This window comes from Schistocerca americana, chromosome X (assembly GCF_021461395.2).
Source record: "Schistocerca americana isolate TAMUIC-IGC-003095 chromosome X, iqSchAmer2.1, whole genome shotgun sequence".
In the NCBI taxonomy this organism is placed as follows: domain Eukaryota; kingdom Metazoa; phylum Arthropoda; class Insecta; order Orthoptera; family Acrididae; genus Schistocerca; species Schistocerca americana.
Genome location: NC_060130.1, coordinates 173834219 through 173852185, shown reverse-complemented (window position 1 = coordinate 173852185; position 17967 = coordinate 173834219). Strand labels below are relative to the sequence as shown.

The 17967-nt window shown below is 38.6% G+C and overlaps 1 protein-coding gene across 3 annotated transcripts in view; it reads left to right on the top strand.

Annotated features, from left to right (window-relative positions):
- LOC124555158 (DDB1- and CUL4-associated factor 7) overlaps positions 1-17510 on the top strand; it is a 150366-nt gene extending 132856 nt beyond the window's left edge. For all 3 annotated transcript variants that reach the window (XM_047128981.1, XM_047128979.1, XM_047128980.1), the window contains exons 7-9: positions 8987-9138; positions 14090-14207; positions 16926-17510. In XM_047128981.1, coding sequence (XP_046984937.1) covers positions 8987-9138; positions 14090-14207; positions 16926-17101 — 446 coding nt within the window. In that variant the 3' untranslated portion in view covers positions 17102-17510. The remainder of the gene's footprint in view (positions 1-8986; positions 9139-14089; positions 14208-16925) is intronic.
- Positions 17511-17967: the final 457 nt, after the last annotated feature.

Here is a 17967-nt window from a genome sequence, read left to right as displayed (position 1 = left end):
ACTGCAATCCTCATAGGACTCTTCTGCCGTGTGAAAACACTTCTCATATTAGTTCACCAAGTGAGGTGACATGTTGGTTGGCACACTGGACTCACATTCGGGACGACGACGGTTCAAACCCACATCTGGCCATCCTGATTTAGTTTTCTGTGAATTCCCTAAATCGCATCAGGCAAATACTGGGGTGGTTCCCTCGAAAGGGCACGGACAATTTCCTTCCCCGTCCTCCCCTAATCCGATGGGACCGATGACCTCGCTGTTTGGTCCCGTCCCCCAAATCAACCAACCAGCCAACCATATTAGTTCAACTGATCTCGCCCCACATACTATTCCAAATGACATGAAAATATATACTAATCCAAAATACACTGTCATATGTCCTGATGTGAAATGTTGCCAAGTTCCTCTTTATGTATGTCCAAATTCTGCATATAATCAATAAACTGGCCACATTTGATAGCGCCAATGTCAGATGGTGCACGTCGCAATTATTCTTGCTGGTATCAGAATAGCACATAATAATTCATGTAAACATTTTAAGGGCTTGGAAGTGACATTCACATTGTTGTGTAGCATATGCTGAAAATAAGTCTTTAGTAGGAGTTATTTGTTTCAGAATACTAAAGTATCTTTAACTAAAGATTTAGTTGTCTCACAAGTGAACATTTTCAAACATGATTTCATCTATTACTATGACATCCGTCAGTGAACACTCCTTTTTCTCTCAGATTATCTCACAACAGTGACCATCTTCTGAAAGAATAACTTCTTTTTAAGATGTAAGATTTCTCAGGAATTTGGAGAAATGCTGCTATTTATTCAAACAACAGTTGACTGTAAATTTTTACTAAAAATTCAATTGTTGGCATTCATCTTGGGGCTTGACATCATGCATAATGCATTGGATGAATATGAGGGAGGAAAGGGGTTTGGTTCAAAACCTCATCTACCCACTCTGAGCCAGGTTTTCTGTGTTTTACATGATTCACTATGCAAGGTCAATGTAGAGTTCTTTCCATGTCGTTGCCCATCTATAGCTTTGTCTTTAGTGATGTGGGCATAAGTGGGACATTAAATCTTCTTTTCTGAAGAATCCATCATGAGCAACACAAATAATGTTAAAGAGTCTTAAAAAAGATTACTAACAAAACAAAGGAACACTCTTTCTTTAATCTGATGAATAATAATACAAAATTGACAAGTAAAAATCACTTTATTGTAGTTTAGAAATGAACAAGTTGATCACGCAAAATGAAAATGCTAATTTCATTGAGACTCCCTTGAAGCAAAGTTCAACTACAATTTCAGTTTTTCTGTCAATGCATGGAGTTAAAATTCCACAAAAGGTTTAAGTTCTTCTGTCTGGACATGGAATTAAATTTCCCTGAACAGTCTACAATCAGTGTCCTACAGGAATAATTTGAGCCAAGTGTTATGACATCCACAACCATGGAGACAGATTTGTCTTCCAACCAGGATGATGTTGGTGGCAGAGACAGTGGCGTCAACATGGGCTGGATATCCAATCTGGAGTCTGGGCTCAGTCAACTGCAGATGGGAAGCCATGCACTGGCCTGAATACTTTCAGACTGCAGGATATCTTGGGATCTATTTTCAATCATGTGTGTTGCAAAAGCAAGTAGGTTCCTGTAGCACTTGGTAGGGCCACCTAGTGGAAAACCAGAAAATCTAGTTTTCGGTGAAAAGGTGTTGCCTGGTAGTCGGGCAACCCCCGATGCTAGGACGTATGATGTATTATTGACCTTGCAGGGAAACCACGACATATCGTGTTTCATTGTCTGAGTGAGTGAGGCAGTAGCACTGTTCATTGTAAGCAACCACTGAGCAGGGATTGCTTTATAATAGAATTCATTTATAGCTAATATTAACTGCTCTGTTAAGGTGTATCACCATAATTCATATTTAAACTTTGTAAACTGCAGAAGACAATCATAGAAATCTACAGTATGTAGAGCTGAGGTGTGTTGTGAATTTACTAGCGAAGCCCCTTTAGAAGTTGACCATCCCTCCTGTACTGAGTTACAATGAGACTTTAATAGTGATTCTGTGTTCAATCTGTGGCAGTTTCATTTTGTTAGCTGAACTATGATGCACAGTACCCACATCAAAACCAGAAACACTTTGTGCGAATGAGTGATTCTCATTTTTTAGCCTGTTCCCAGTAAGATTGCATCTATGAAATAGCTGTCCACTAATGGCAGTGTCAAATGGACTTAATGCCAGACTAGTTAGAAACACTATTCCCTACCACTAGGATAGGTTCTAAGAATGTACCGTCTACAAATAATCTCATAAGACAGCTTGTTACGTTTTGGAATGTACTCAGTGTTTATAGAATCCAAGAGATATTTTAATCACATTTGTTGTGGGTTCAGAAGATGGAAGTGAATATATACAGCTGGCAGTACTACATAAAAAATCCAAATGAGGTGGCACAGAGGTTACAACACTCGAATGTGGGAGGATAGTTGTTCTGATCTTCATCTGGCCATCCATCTTCATGTATTCCATGGTTTCCACTAAATCACAAAAGGCAAATACTGGAATAATTCATCCAAAAAGATCATGGTGGATGTACAACATTAAGATAATTCTCTAGCCTGAACTTGTGCTATTTTCGTAATGACAGCATCAACAGGATGTTAAACCATAATGTTCCTTCCTACATACCAACAAAACAAGGTTTTTTCATTCTTGGAAAAGCCCACAATCCTTTTGATTATTCCTGGTGGAAGGCACTCGTGTTTAAGAGCCCTGTGGACATGGAATTCATTGCTGGGAATGTGACATTCCATGGTGAGATTCCACCAACCACTAAGGTATTTAAATTAATGTGGTGGAATTTAATTTGTGTGTGTGTGTGTGTGTGTGTGTGTGTGTGTGTATGTGTGTGTGTGTGTGTGTGTAAGTAATTAATGGCTGAATGAATGAAGTAATGAAAGGACACCAAATGAAATAATATTGCAAGTGTTAGCAGACGCAGTTTAATCCTATAGCATCTAAATTTGGATTTGCGAATCCCATCACGAAAACCCTTATCAAGTATGTCCTACTTGAATGGGAAGTTAAGAAACAAAGCAGCGGCATTGGTTCCTAAATCACTGAGTCTTTGTTAGATAGAAGGCCGTACAGAAAACTATTGACAGAGATGTATAAATATACAAAAAAATGGTTCAAATGGCTCTGAGCACTATGGGACTTAGCATGTGAGGTCATCAGTCCCCTAGAACTTAGAACTACTTAAACCTAGCCAACCTAAGGACAACACACACATCCATGCCCGAGGCAGGATTCGAACCTGCGACCGTAGCAATCACGCGGTTCCAAACTGAAGCGCTTAGGACCGCACGGCCACAACGGCCGGCTATAAATATACACATCATAAAAAGTGCCCAATAGGAATGATCCAGTGAGAACATTATTTTGTATGCATGTCATATTGCAGTTAACATCGTGCATAAGTAAAACAAATGTAGAGTTAACCAATGGTGCTAACACACATCAGCGTGATTAATCCTGATATTTTTGAAGCATGCTTGGTGTTAGGCAGCTGCTCAATGCTAAAAATGCGTGGAAGGCCCATTTCACAGCACTTGCCACAGTTCAAATGTGGCTTCATAGTTGGTCTGAGTGAAGTGGAATGAATGATTTGTGTGTTTGGGATGCATAATGTACATCATTATGATGTCTTAAAGGACAGAAAAGGGGGGGGGGGGGGGTTGGTGGTTGGTTGGTTGGTTGGGGAAGGAGACCAGACAGCGTGGTCATCGGTCTCATCGGATTAGGGAAGGAAGTCGGCCGTGCCCTATCAGAGGAACCATCCCGGCATTTGCCTGGAATGATTTAGAGAAATCACAGAAAACCTAAATCAGGATGGCCGGACGCGGGATTGAACCGTCGTCCTCCCAAATGCGAGTCCAGTGTCTAACCACTGCGCCACCTCGCTCGGTTGGGGGGGGGGGGGGGCACTCATTTTACACACCACATAGCACTGTATTTTATTTTGTTGGTCATTCAGACTTATGTCTTACACGTATTGTGTGCACCTAATTACAGATCTAGATAGTCATTGTATCAGACATAGTATGCTTTTAACAGAAGAGCATATATACTTTTGTTGGAATGTGCCATAACCAAGAGACATGGACTATTGACAGCTTGTGTGATACCGTCTTCAAGAGTGAATCTCAGTCACTCATTACCATGAAGGACCACTATGTGGAATTATCCTGTTGCTGATGAGAGAAGGCACATTCTGACATAGTTTGAAGTGACAAACAAGTGCTACTCTGATAGCATGGTGCAGGGAGCCATCAATATGACTTCATTTCTGATAGTGATTTGGAAACTCTGATAACAGTATGATGTTTAAGGAAAACCTTAATTCCAATTACCTCTTCTGAAGAGACCATCTGTTAAAAATGTAACACTTGTCCACACTTTTCACATTGTTGTAAATCCTTATGTTGCACCAGAGCAGGGAAGCTGGACTTGAATTTGGAAGGAAAGTGATTCAAATCTCCAGATGTAGGTTTTCTGTGAATACCCTAGGTCACTTCAGCCAAATTTCTGGTATGGTTAGTTTCAAAAGGTATAGCATATTTCCTTCCTCGTCATTCCCCAATCTGAGCTTGTACTTTGTCTCAAATGACCTCATTGTCAATGGGGCATTAGAGCTCATTCTTCCTTCCTTATGATGGAGGAGGTAAGCTTCAGTTGTTTCTAAAAGTTAGAGGTTATCCAAGTTTTCTGTCAACAATTGCATTGTTACTCAAAAAAGTCATGCCATGTGAAGTCAAATGTTCAAGTTGTTGTAAAACAGAAGCCGACTCTTGGCAACCGTGTAGCTATCTTATTAAACTAGACATTCACTGTATGTTCACCAAAAAAGAAATTAATATTATTAATGAAAGCAAGTAATACATGAGATTCATCAATTTTAAAGAAGAATGTGATTTAAAATTAAATTTATGTGAATACACCAGAGAAAAATGCTTGGGCAGTGATCTGCATTGATTGTGTTGTAACAAATTATGTGTTTGAGATTATATGTAAATTGTGCTTTGATTTAAGAGTTTATGATCATTCAGTATTTTTTATTGAGCTGCCAGAAACACTGGGAATCTTCACTAAGGCCAGGATCTCATTCAAATCAACAAAAACAAAAATAGGTAAAGTTTGGAAATTTTTTTGAGACAATGAAAATATATACAAAGGATCTGTTTGGGAATTATGATTGATCATACTATGAACTTTGTTTTATATTTTCAATACAAAAGAAATATGGCGGCCATGATTATGAATTGATGAAGGGCCTGCGAATTTGAAATACGCAGACTACTTGCAGTGTAGCCCCTCAGGAGTTATCTGAAATCAAAAATGGATAACAATAGTTAATACTACATTAAATTTATGGGAGCTTATACCTGACCACAATGAAATAACATTAAATTTAATGATATGGTGCTAACTTGAACTTTGAGTTAAATTTTTCCCCCCTCTTTACGGATTTACAAAAAAAGTTAATGTTAACAAATTTCATATATGAGGGTGGTTTGAAAAGTTCTCGGAATGGAATAGAAGAAAAGTACTTAAATCACTGAACCTTTTTTTTATTTTTCAATGTAGTCTCCTTGTAGATTAATGCACTTGGTCCAACAACGTTCCAGTGCCTTGATCCCATCTCGAAAATGAGTTCCTCCAGGCCTGCAAATTAGTTGTCGACTCCGGCTATCAATTCTTTGTTTGAAGTGTATCTACATCTATCAAAAAAAGTTTTCAGTTTGGGAAGAGATGGAATTTTGAAGGAGCCATATCAGGTGAATAAGGCGGGTGTGGCAACAATTCATACCTTAGTTCATGTAATTTTGCCATGGCGACGGCACATGTTTTTGACCCAGCGTGAAGAGTCGTGGCACCCATCATGCAGATAATTACAGATGACATCTGGCAAGTTTGAGCAATTTCACGCACTTTCAATCAGCGATCCTCCATCAGCATTTTGTGCACTTTTGCAATGATTTGTGGAGTAGTGACACATCTTGGCTGACCAATGTGCAGATCATCTAAGCTCTCCCAACCAAATTTAAATTCATTTGTCCACTGTGCAACAGTTGAATATGAAGGAACAGAGTCCCCCCAGTGTATTCTCGAAATCAGCACAAATGTCCTTTGCTTTCATACCTTTTTTTACTAAGCACTTAATAACTGCTCGAATCTCGATTTTTCCCATTTTCATAAATCACTACGTGGGAACATCATCACCGCCACAGCTCTCTTCCGAGAGCACTGACGTGGCACGTGTTTACAGGAAACAGTCCAATGAATATCACGTGAACAACTCAATGCGCTAGCGCTGACCTCGTGTGGTGATTCCGAGAACTTTTCAAACCACCCTCATATTATAGGTGTAAGCTTCTAAAAAAAGTGTTTACTTTTTTGGTGTCAAAGGTAGAAATTAATCGGTTGAACTGGTTTTGTTTCATGCTGCACACAGTTCTGAAAAGTCGTTTCTCGAGAAAAACATGTTTTATGAGTTCAGTGCGCATAAAAGTTACATGTTATACATTTGTGATGTCTCTGACCACAAATCTGAAGTTAGATTTTCAAAATTCTAAATATGTAACCCAGTATGGCAGACCAAAACATATGTTTGATGAATTTTGACCAAAAAAGTGTTTTTGTTGCTTATGTTTTGTCTGCAATTCCAGGACCATATATCGACCCTGCCTCTAACTCGAATAGTTCCTGGTGAGCAATTCCCTCATTATTCTTGGCGAGAAAAGTTTATTTGGCTGAGCTGGATATATTGCATTTGGCAACCTGCACACAATGTTCGTCAGCTTTTTCAGTGAATATGTTTGCGTGCATACTGCAATGTAAATCATTTTGTGAATGTGCATCACGGCACAACAAGTTTTCTATCTGAGCTGTACATTTCTGGCTGAGAGCATCCCACAGTGGCTATGACACTGCTTCAAACAATGTGCAGTAGAAACTTTTGTAACACATGGATTAAAAACATTTTCGTCCCAACATTCTAGACACACATACCTTTCAAAAAATGCAATATAAATTTAATTTTTGGCCATTTTGAATGAGGACTTGGCCTTAAGGGAAAAAATTATGTGAAAATTAACACCAACCAAACAAATTTGATTTTGTTCCATGCCAAATGAAGTGGGACAGAATGTCAATATGGTCCTGTTACGCAAACTTCCAAAAGTCCTTGTTTTCCAGCTGTATTTTATGAAACTTTTCCACCTAAAACTTGTCATAACAAAGTGACAAGGAAAGTAAAATGAACCATGAAAGACACAAAAACGACTAGAGCAAGGAAAATGCAGGTACACAAGACTGAATTATGGAAAGGCAAAGATAATACTTTTACTGGACATTTTCAGCGTTATAAAATGATGTAAAGACAGCAAAACCAATGTCAAACTGTAGGTTAATTTTAAAATGTCATAGACACTGTGGTCCATTTTTATGTCGTATGAGTCCCATCCTGGTCTCACCCTTTCAATTTGATGCCACTTTGGTATCTTGAATGTCATTTTTTCATCTTTTTTATTCAAGCAGCTTTTCATTTGGCCTCATGAGGTTTGGTGGACCCAATTCTGGACCATTTTGCCACAAGGAAATTCTGAGGTGGTTACCGTGAACAGAATTTGGGGACAAGTGCACCTCAAGTCAATAAGGGTAACCCCTAGACCATGGAGGTGACAGTCCATTGTTAAATCCAATACCGAGCAAGGTTGAAAACTGGTAAGATATTGAATTTGTGTTTGAGAGGACAGTGACTCAAATTCCCATCTGACCATCTTGATTTAGGTTTTCTTTATTTCCCCTAAATCAGGATGGGCCCTTCGAAAGTGCACAGCTGATTTTCTTCCCCATTCCAAGCTTGAGTTCCATCTCTTATGACTTCTTAACAAGGAAATTAAACCTCATTTGTCCTTCCTTGAATTAGCTCATAAAGTCTGTAGCCTTTAAACTTCTACTATTGAACTTGAAGAAGATTCTATTGTAAATCATGCTCAAATATCACATTGCTTCAGTGATTTTTTTATGGATGGAGTGTCACTGTAGCAAATTAACAATATTATGAAGTAAATCCCATTGGACATGACTCAAAAGTTTGAGTACAAAATTTAGAAACATTTTATACTGAGCTTACGAAATATATACTCATTAAAAAAGTTTGTGACCACTGGGGTCATCAAATCAGTAAAATAATAGGTCATCCACTAGTCATAATAAATGGCACTGGTCTTTTGAACCAAGAAATTTCCCACATTTATTGAAATATGCTGAAGTAAAGCTTGAAGAGGGAGCCAAGAGAAGATATGGGATGTCATATCTCTCTCTCTCTCTCTCTCTCTCTCTCTCTCTCTCTCTCTACCCCCCTTCCCCCTCCCCCTCCCCCCGACTCACTCTCCAGGTGTAGGTTTCTAGGGTATTTCCTAGTGCATGGCCATTATCACATCAGTTCCATATCAAATTTGAATGTATGTGAATCTCGGGCTGTTTCAATACTGCCCCATAGGTGTAAACACACTCAGTTGCCTCTCAGCTCACCTACAGGTAGTTGCAGTTAGTATAGGCTATGCACAGGGTGGCCTAATCACATGCATTATCTGCATGCATGAGGCGCATACCCATCCCAGTGTGCATGTGTTCTTCCTGTGCAGTAGCATGGTGTAGGCTACGGCCAGACAGCTGGCTATTTCCCTACCTGTGTCTGCGCCCACCCCTGTCCACCTGCCTGCCAGCTGGTACGTGAGCTGAAACAGCTTGGTCTCTCTGATGACTGATTTCATGTTCAGTACAGCATTAAATTTCAGCCAAAACAAAATACAAATAATATATATTCCTAAGATCCCTTGCATTGATTTCCTTAAAGGGACAGAAATATTTTGTTATGCACAACATGAAATGTCACTAACATGAATATATGTTTCAGGGGCTGACGGTTCTGTGAGGATGTTCGATTTGCGTCATTTAGAACATTCTACCATAATATATGAAGATCCTCAACATACACCACTCCTTCGCCTGGCATGGAACAAACAGGATCCCAATTACTTAGCAACAGTTGCAATGGATGCCTGTGAGGTATTTTTTCTGGTAGATAACTATAAGAAATCTTGAACTGTTTATTTCTGCGTATACAGAAAAAAATAGTGCAATATATCATTCTTCAACTAATTGTATGCCTTTGGCTGCCTTTTGCAAGCAGCAGTTTGGTTATTTGAGTAGTCTGAATATGTCATGTAAAGCATCTCAAATCATTACGCCACCACCAGTCTTTCAAAGTTCTCAAGTTTACTCTGCACTAGCAAGTGAAGGATGTCATTTAGAAATTAACCCCCGTGTGGTCTTCATGTTGTGGAAGACTTTGAGTCTTGAGGAGGATGTAAGTAATGTATGTGGAAGACGTAAGTAATGACAGAATGAAGCTTTAGTTTGATAGTGAAGAATACTTAGATAGTGCAGGTAGAATACAGTAACGTATACTTCGGCATCTTAATCTTGATTGGGGTCTGATGTGTCAACAAATGAGATTCCATCAAATGCCTCAGGTGGTATTAAAAGTTCTCTACTGCCTCTTAACACTTTTTGGACATCAACCATACCGGTACGGTGGTAGTCATATTGTCGTGCCAGCCCACAACCGTAGAGATACACCCGGCTTTTCTATCATGCTGTACATGACACTTTATTGGGTGATTGCTCCCTTCTGTGACTGCCATCTGTTGCGAACGTGTGGAACTACTTGCATTTTCAGGAGACCTTGTATAAATTCGATCTATGGGAACTACATTGGTACTTGCACTTGTGTTTTCGTGTTTTGTGAGAATGATGTTTGATGTTCGAGTGGAAAGAAAATTAGAGAAGTACTTGTAAATGAAGACTGAGCTGTAGAATATGTTAGTGATTTTAAAGATGGACAAAAATTGCGAAATATTACCAAGAGAAAGTGAAGATGTATGGAGTGACATTGAAATTACTCATGAACTCTGGGCCCCTCACAGGAGAGAATGAAACGGAAGGGAAATATTGAATACAGATGGCATATTTACACTCAGAAGTATGCTTTCTGTAAAGATAATTCTGGAGTGAATCCTTGTTGTGCACCAAAAGAGGAGCATAATGAAAGTGAATGTTTTGATCTTATACTTGACAGGCAGTTGATTTGATACACTGCCAGTGAAACTAACAGCTTTCACAAAGTAGTGACTGAACAATGTCAATGCCCTACCAGGGGAGTAGAATAGACAGATAAAAGTGTAGATGAGATGTATAAGTTTTTAAGTCTGCATGCAGATGCCTTATGAAAAAAAAGAATAGACTGAAGAACTATTGGTCTACAGACTTACAGACTAAACACCCTTATTTTCGAAAGTAATGCTTAGAAAATGATTTCTGACAGTTCTTTGAATTTTATGTTTTAGTGATGCAGGCATTTTGGGAGTTGCTGAGAGAGCAAAAAGGCTTTATAAAATAAAGTATACTGTGAATGTTTTTAAAAGTGAAATTCAAGTCAGTTCTAAATTCATGCAGAGATTTGTGTGTTGGTGAGTCTCTAATGTTGTGGAAAGTTTGAAAACAAATCTATCAGTATATACCAAGCAAAAGGACACATTTAGAATAAAACTGTTTATAATGTGCAATGTTGAAACTAAATTTATTTTAGGCATTAGCGTGTACACAGGTAAAGGAACAGAAATGGAAGTTAATTGTGGCCTTTGTGTTTCTGGCACTGTTGTAACCACTTTGTTGAAACCTTGCTTCAACATAGGTATTATTATTTTTTGTGATTATTGATATGCAAGCCCTAATGTGTTTGTCTTTCTATACAAGAATAGAACTGATGCCTGTGTGACAGTTAGGCCAAAAATACAGGAATAGAACTGATGCCTCTGTGACAGTTAGGCCAAAAAGGAAAGGGGTGCCAACAGATTCAAAACCAAAGGAAGGCCAAATTACATCAAGCCGTACTGGTTGTATGTGGACAGGAAAGTTTATGGACAAGGGAGAAGTGCATGTGTTTTCACCAATTCACACAGACACGGTTGTTGATACAGGAAGAGCAACAACAGAGAAACAGTAAAGAAAAATCAAGAAACACAGTACTGTATACATTGAGGTGATGGTGTAGTGCAGCAGCTCGATGTGGCATAGACTTGGCAAGTCGTCGGAAGTCCCCTGCAGAAATGTTGAGCCGTGCTGCCTCTACTGTCTGTAATTGTGGAGGTGTTACCAGTACAGGATTTTGTGTACGAACTGACCTCTCGGTTACATCCCCTAAACGTTCGATGGTTTTCATTTTAGACGATATGGGTGGCTAGATCATTTGCTCAAATTGTCCAGAATGTTGTTCAAACCAATCATGAACAATTGTGGGCTGGTGATATGGCACATTGTCAATCCACGAATGGCTGCAAATGGTGTCCAAGTAGCTGAACATAACCAGGACCCAGTCCATGCTGGGATAACTCAGCTCTTGTTGGCAACTTGGGTTCAGGGCTTTGTGGGGTCTGCACCACACTTGAACCCTACCATCAACTCTGTAGCAACTGAAATCAGGACCCATCTGACTAGGCCTCAGTTGTCTAGGGTCCAACTGATATAGTCACAAGCCCAGGAGAAACACTGCAGGTGACTTCATGCTGTTAGCAAAGACACTTGCGTCAGTTGTGTGCTGCTGTAGCCCATTAAGGCCAAATTTTGGCACATTCCCTAACGGATACAGTTGTCGTATGTCCCACATTGATTGCTTCTGTTATTTCGTTCAGTGTTGCTTGTCTGTTAGCACTGACAACTCTGCGCAAATGCCACTGCTCTCGATCATTAAATGAAGGCCTTTGCATTGCCCTTGGTGGGAGGTAATGGCTGAGATGTGGTATTCTGGGCACACTCTCGACACTGAGGATCTCGGAATGTTAAATTTCCTAACGATTTCTGAAATGGAATGTCCTCTGCGTCTAGCTCTAACTACTATTCGATGTTCAAAGTCTGTTAATTCCCATCGTGTGCCCATAATCGTGTTGGAAACCTTCTCACATGAATCAACTGAATGCAAATGTCAGCTATGCCGATGCACTGCCCTTTTATACCTTAAGTATGCAGTAGTACCACCATCTGTATATGTGGATATCACTGTCTGGTGACTTTTGTCACCTCAGTGTGTAGCCAGAAGATGGGAGCAATGGATAAAACTATCATGCAGATTCGCTCTAGTGAGTGCACATCAAAGTCAGTCAAGTGATATAGAAAGTTATTATTTCACCTCTTGGACTTGTCTGTACTGAACACGTATGTTCTTTACCAAATGAAAGCTGGTAAAAAACCACAAGTACTAGACTTTCGCTTGGCGCTCATGAAACAGTTGCTTGAGAGATACAGCATTCCCACAGAATCTGCAAAGGGAGGAAGACCAACGCCGCATGAGACACCACTCCATATCCCCGGTACCCCACAATGTGTATAAAAACATCGTCATCAAAGGGTTGATATTGCAACGCTATGAAGACGGAATGCAACTAATTTGAAATTGGCGTGAAGTGGACTGCATGCTTAGATACATATACTATACATAGGAGTAAGGTAATCTATATTCTAATTATGAGGAAAGTTTATGTAGTGAGTTTTTCATTCAGAATCTCTGTTTGAATGTCGGTTGTTCATGAGATGATCAGGTAATGCCTTGTGTGAGGAGGAGAGATGTGTACTTTCACAGGTTGGAATTTGACTGTGAGAGGATCATAGCCTATCGAGACTGCAGTTTATTGTTCAGCAATATTGCAACTCAGGTTGGTCGGGGTTCCATGACTGCTGTGCAAATATGAAATTTATCAGTTTAGGAAGGCCGTAATCAGCACTGTGCAGGATCTCAATGGCACTCGCCCAGCTAATGCCCTAGAGCATCCTTACATCGTTCTTTTGGGCATGCAGAGGAATAATGTACCTTGAATCAGGAAATGGGCTCCTTTGCAGCAAGACAAGCATCCACACAGGTGACGTGATGACATCTGGAGCATCTTGGACTGTCAGCACAGCAACCTTTTGCAGCTTCCCTTGACTTTTGCAGAAAGAGCATGCCATTGTGGTGTTGCCTACAACACTGGGCACAGGAGTGGCACCACATTGTCTGTTCAGAAAAGTCCCAGATCTGCATATAGTATCATAATGGCTGTATTCGTGTGTGTAGGCTTTGTGGAGAACAAACCTTGGCAAAATTATGGCAGACAGGCGCAAGAGAGACTACTGAACACATAAGCTTTTGCCCAGAAGACCAACTTCTAAAATAAATAGACACACACACACACACACACACACACACACACACACACACACACAGAGTCCACTGCCTCTGGCCACTGGCAGCCAGAGACAAGTTCTTGTTTTGTGTGTGTGTGTGTGTGTGTGTGTGAGAGAGAGAGAGAGAGAGAGAGAGAGAGAGAGAGAGAGATATGCATGTTTTCGAAAAATGCTTTCTAGCCGAAAGCTTAAATGTTTAGTAGTCTTTTTGTTGTGCCTGTCTGTGACTCAACATCTCCACTGTATGGCGAGTAGCAATGTATCCTTTTCATAATATTGTCATTATTCCATCCTGGGTTTTCCATTGCCTGATTAAACCATGACAAATTGTCATTTTCATATAGGCTCCACACTTTTCATTATGATTTGGGGTGCCATTCTGTACAAAACATCATCACCTCTGGTCAGCATAGCTATGGATAGCATTAATTTCTTTAATAGGTCTGTTAATATGTATTTCATTACTTCTTCCAATATTCCCCTCTCTTGTGTTGTTTAGGTCAGAAAAAAATGGTCTGAAAGACATATCACCTGCATTATATTTATTGTTGTTGTTGTTGTTTATATGCTTTTAAGGTACTAAATAGTGTGGCTGTTAGTAGACCTCTACATTGTGTTGTTCAAACAAATAATTGGGTTGATGACAAATTTGCTTTACATATCTAAGATGTCCATACCTGACTCCTTCTTTCAGATATTTATGTATGTATAACAACTACTGATAAATTCATATGTTTGGCAGGTGATTATTTTAGATGTCAGAGTTCCGTGTACACCTGTTGCAAGACTAAATAACCATAGAGCGTGTGTCAATGGAATTGCGTGGGCACCACATTCATCATGCCACATATGTACAGCAGGTAATAGAAAAGAATCACTGTACGGAGGCTTATTCATTCTACTGTCTTCAGTGCTTTTAAACAAATTAGTGCTTTTAATAGTAAGCACCCGCCTACTTTAAAACTGCTATATATCTCCTGTTTGTTGAAAACTTGTGTGTCTAAAAGTCCATTAATGAATCAAAATTTATGCTACAGGGTAATTGTAACTATTTCTGGCTATTAGTTGCTCCAAGAAAAAGTGAAGAACTTTGGATTGAAATTCTGAGTGGTAAAATGTGTCTCATTGGTAGATTTCTGTATTCTCATTTCCCTGCAGGGAAGCAAGTTGAAAACTGTCTAATGCTGCATGACATTTGTCTGACTGTTTATGGCAGAACAGTGGCAAAAAGGGAAGGATTGTTGGGAAGTGTGATAAGGAGCAAAAAAAGGATAAAATCAGAGATGAATGAGCAAAGAGTTTCTGACACATAAGAAGGGGGGGGGGGGGGGGGCAAGAGAATGGAAACTAACTTAGTGAACAACGAGCAGATGGGGGAAAGGGGCATTGAAATGAGAAAAATTGTTAAGAAATACCAAATTACTTTAAAATACATGTAGATGAATGCAAATACAGTGTTTGAGAGATGGAGGAAGTCTAAAGGCAGCAATACACAGGTATGCAATGCAAAAGATTGATTGAGGAGTAGAGATGGGATTTAAAGGGAGCAGAATCAGTCAAATAAGTAGTAGCGCAGCTTTGTGCATGGAGATTTGCAAAACCATAGTGTGTGTGCTGTATTTTGCCCATTCCAATGGGAGCTGGTATTGGGGAGTGTAATCCAAGTGACATCCGATATAAACCAACTTTTAAAATACCTGTATAATGATGAGCACCATGCTCTGTGGACTGGTTAGTTGGATTTACACTTGGCTACTGTTTGATGCTGGTGGACAGTGGGCAGTGGCATGTTCTCATGCTCCCACAGAATGCTGCATAATGCTTTCAGCAAAGTTTATCAAACTAGTTTGCAACATTCTGTGTGGAAGACTACATGGTTTAATGGCCGAAGTGAAACATCTGTAGTTCTGTGTGGTGGTAGAGATAACTCATTGCCATAGCTGAACTTGGCTAGCAACATTATACAGGTACAAAAGTGTAGACCTCCATTACTTACTTCAAATTATGAGGTACATTGGGATCAGGGACTCAAAATAATTCATAACACCCACACAATCATAACCATGTGTAAATCTACAGGAATGTATAAAATGATTATTATTGTTAGGTTTCTGTTGTCTTGCCTGTAAATTCCAGAGATAAGATTCTTCATCCTTAGTCTTCTCTAGTTTTGAACATGCTATCTGTTATTCATTCTCATTTCTCTTCCTCTTTGTCACCAGAAAACTCCCTGTCCTAATTTTTTGTGTTGGTCTGCATTTCTTCAGAACTTTGTATCTACCATAGATTATTTTTGTGGTTGCAGTTTTTTGTATGTAGTATTTGGCTTTTACTTGTGGAATAATATTGTCCTCCAGCAGCTGTCTGTTTACTATTTCATTGTATTTATATTTAATCTGTTATGTCACACAGTATGTCCTACTTGCCAATGGTCTTGGTATACCACCCCCCACCCCCCATTTTAATCTTCATTTTCTCTTCAAGTCCAGAAGATGAAACTAATGACATAGAAAACTTTAGATTTGATTTAAAGTACATTAGTGAGAGTTCTTTGAAAGTGAACTATGGATTCTACTGTGTTTACTGAATGCACCTAGTCTGTTTCCTGAAATTCATACTGGAAAATATATACATTCATACAGGAAACTGAATGCATGTTGGTGGGACATCAGGCATTCAGTAATGACAAAAGTTCTTTTTTTTTCTTCAGCAGTCTTTTTTGGGGTTATTTTTACATTCTACAGAGTCAGAGCTAGATATTTTCATCTTCAGGCACCTCGACAGGACATAAGAGTCAGCCAAGATCTTCAAAATGTGTTCCCTAATATAAACCCAGGTTATACACTCCTGAGCTACATTTACAATGTTTGGAAGTGCACATTGTAATTGTATAACCCATGTTCATATGAGACAGCACAATTTTTACAGTTCATTCATGTGTTCTTAAAGGCACTGCAAGGTGAAGCTGTTTAGCTTTAAAATCAGGAGCTAATAATAGTGACACCAATAAATATTGCTGAAGGAAAAGGAAGGGGGAAAATGTTTTGTGCATGTATTATCATTTATTGTCGTGGAGAGTAAGGTTTTTAGTTGTCACCCAAGTGTTGGGTATGGCATTCATTAAGAAGGAATACTTTTATTGACTGCAACTATTAGGATTATGTTGTGCTTTGTTTTTCATTTCTGTAACCTACAAGATTTGGTCAATAATCATTTGAGATCTAATGTGTCATTTAGAGAAGGGCTGCATTTTTTGAAAGATGAGTACAGCTTTCAGAAATAGTACAGTGAAAAATCATTGATAAGAAATGGTTTACTAAATTACCAATAACAGCAGTGTCTAACATTGTATCATTGAAGTAGAGAATTAGCAGCTTTAGGCCATGACTAGGATTAACGAACTCAAAGTAGTCAATAATTGCTTACAAGAATTAGTTCCATTCCTGAAATGTATTCCTTGTTGAGTATTTGTTTAAAAATGTAAATAACCTACAAAAATGTGTATTGTTGTCCTACCTCATACTGAAAATTAACTAAGTGGTTATTATTACACAAATTAGACAGTATTGTAATTTCAGGTGATGACCATCAAGCTCTCATATGGGACATTCAACAAATGCCACGAGCAATAGAGGATCCAATTCTAGCATACACAGCAGCAGAAGGTGAAATCAACCAGATTCAATGGGGTGCTACACAGCCAGATTGGATTGCGATATGTTACAATCGTGCACTGGAAATATTAAGAGTTTGACTTTTTGCTTCAGCCAAAATTTCTTTTTCCATAAAATTTATCATGTAGAAGTTTTTGTAATTTTAAGTACAATACTTTGTGTATGTATGTATGTATGTATGTATGTATGATGTCTTTTTAGGTAAGAGTATTAAACAAAGTGAAATTTCAGTTTGTTGCGAATTGGGTATATTGCTTAGTTTTTGTATTTAATGAATTTTATTAGAGAATATTACCCATGGTAGTAGTACATTCCTGTGATTCTTTTGATATCATTGGGGACAATGTTAGCATTACTGAGGCAGACTACTTAAAAAAATTTGTACCCAAAAGGGAAGAGGTTTTTTCCCCCATGAGCGTCTTCGTACACTGATATAGTTTTGAAAACTGATGTAAAGAATAATGTAATTAAAATATTTATGAATCAAAATGAGTTTTTTGTTTTTTGTATCTTGACACTTCCACATAAAGATATATGTTTAAGTGTGTTTGTAACAGAATATACATGACCATTAATATTTCAGGCTCATTTACTAAATGATTGCCTTAAGTTGAAAACAGCTCCTTGATATTCAATTAGTGATAGATTATAGTGAAAACGTTACTTTGAAAGACACTACTACTTTAAAACAATTTCAGTCAATCTTAACACAACTGCAGAACAGTGGTCAAAACTTTAACATAAACTGGTTAACATTTTATGTGAATGTGAAACACACACAATCTAAATGGAAGAAATCTATTATCAGTTTCGTAACATGTGGTACCCAGAAATATGTATTTTATGGTTCTCAATTGTAAATGCTTGTTATTAGTGAAAAACCGTGATTAATTTTAATGTAAAGTCTTCAGTACATACACCATATCAAATTAAAATTCAAACTTTC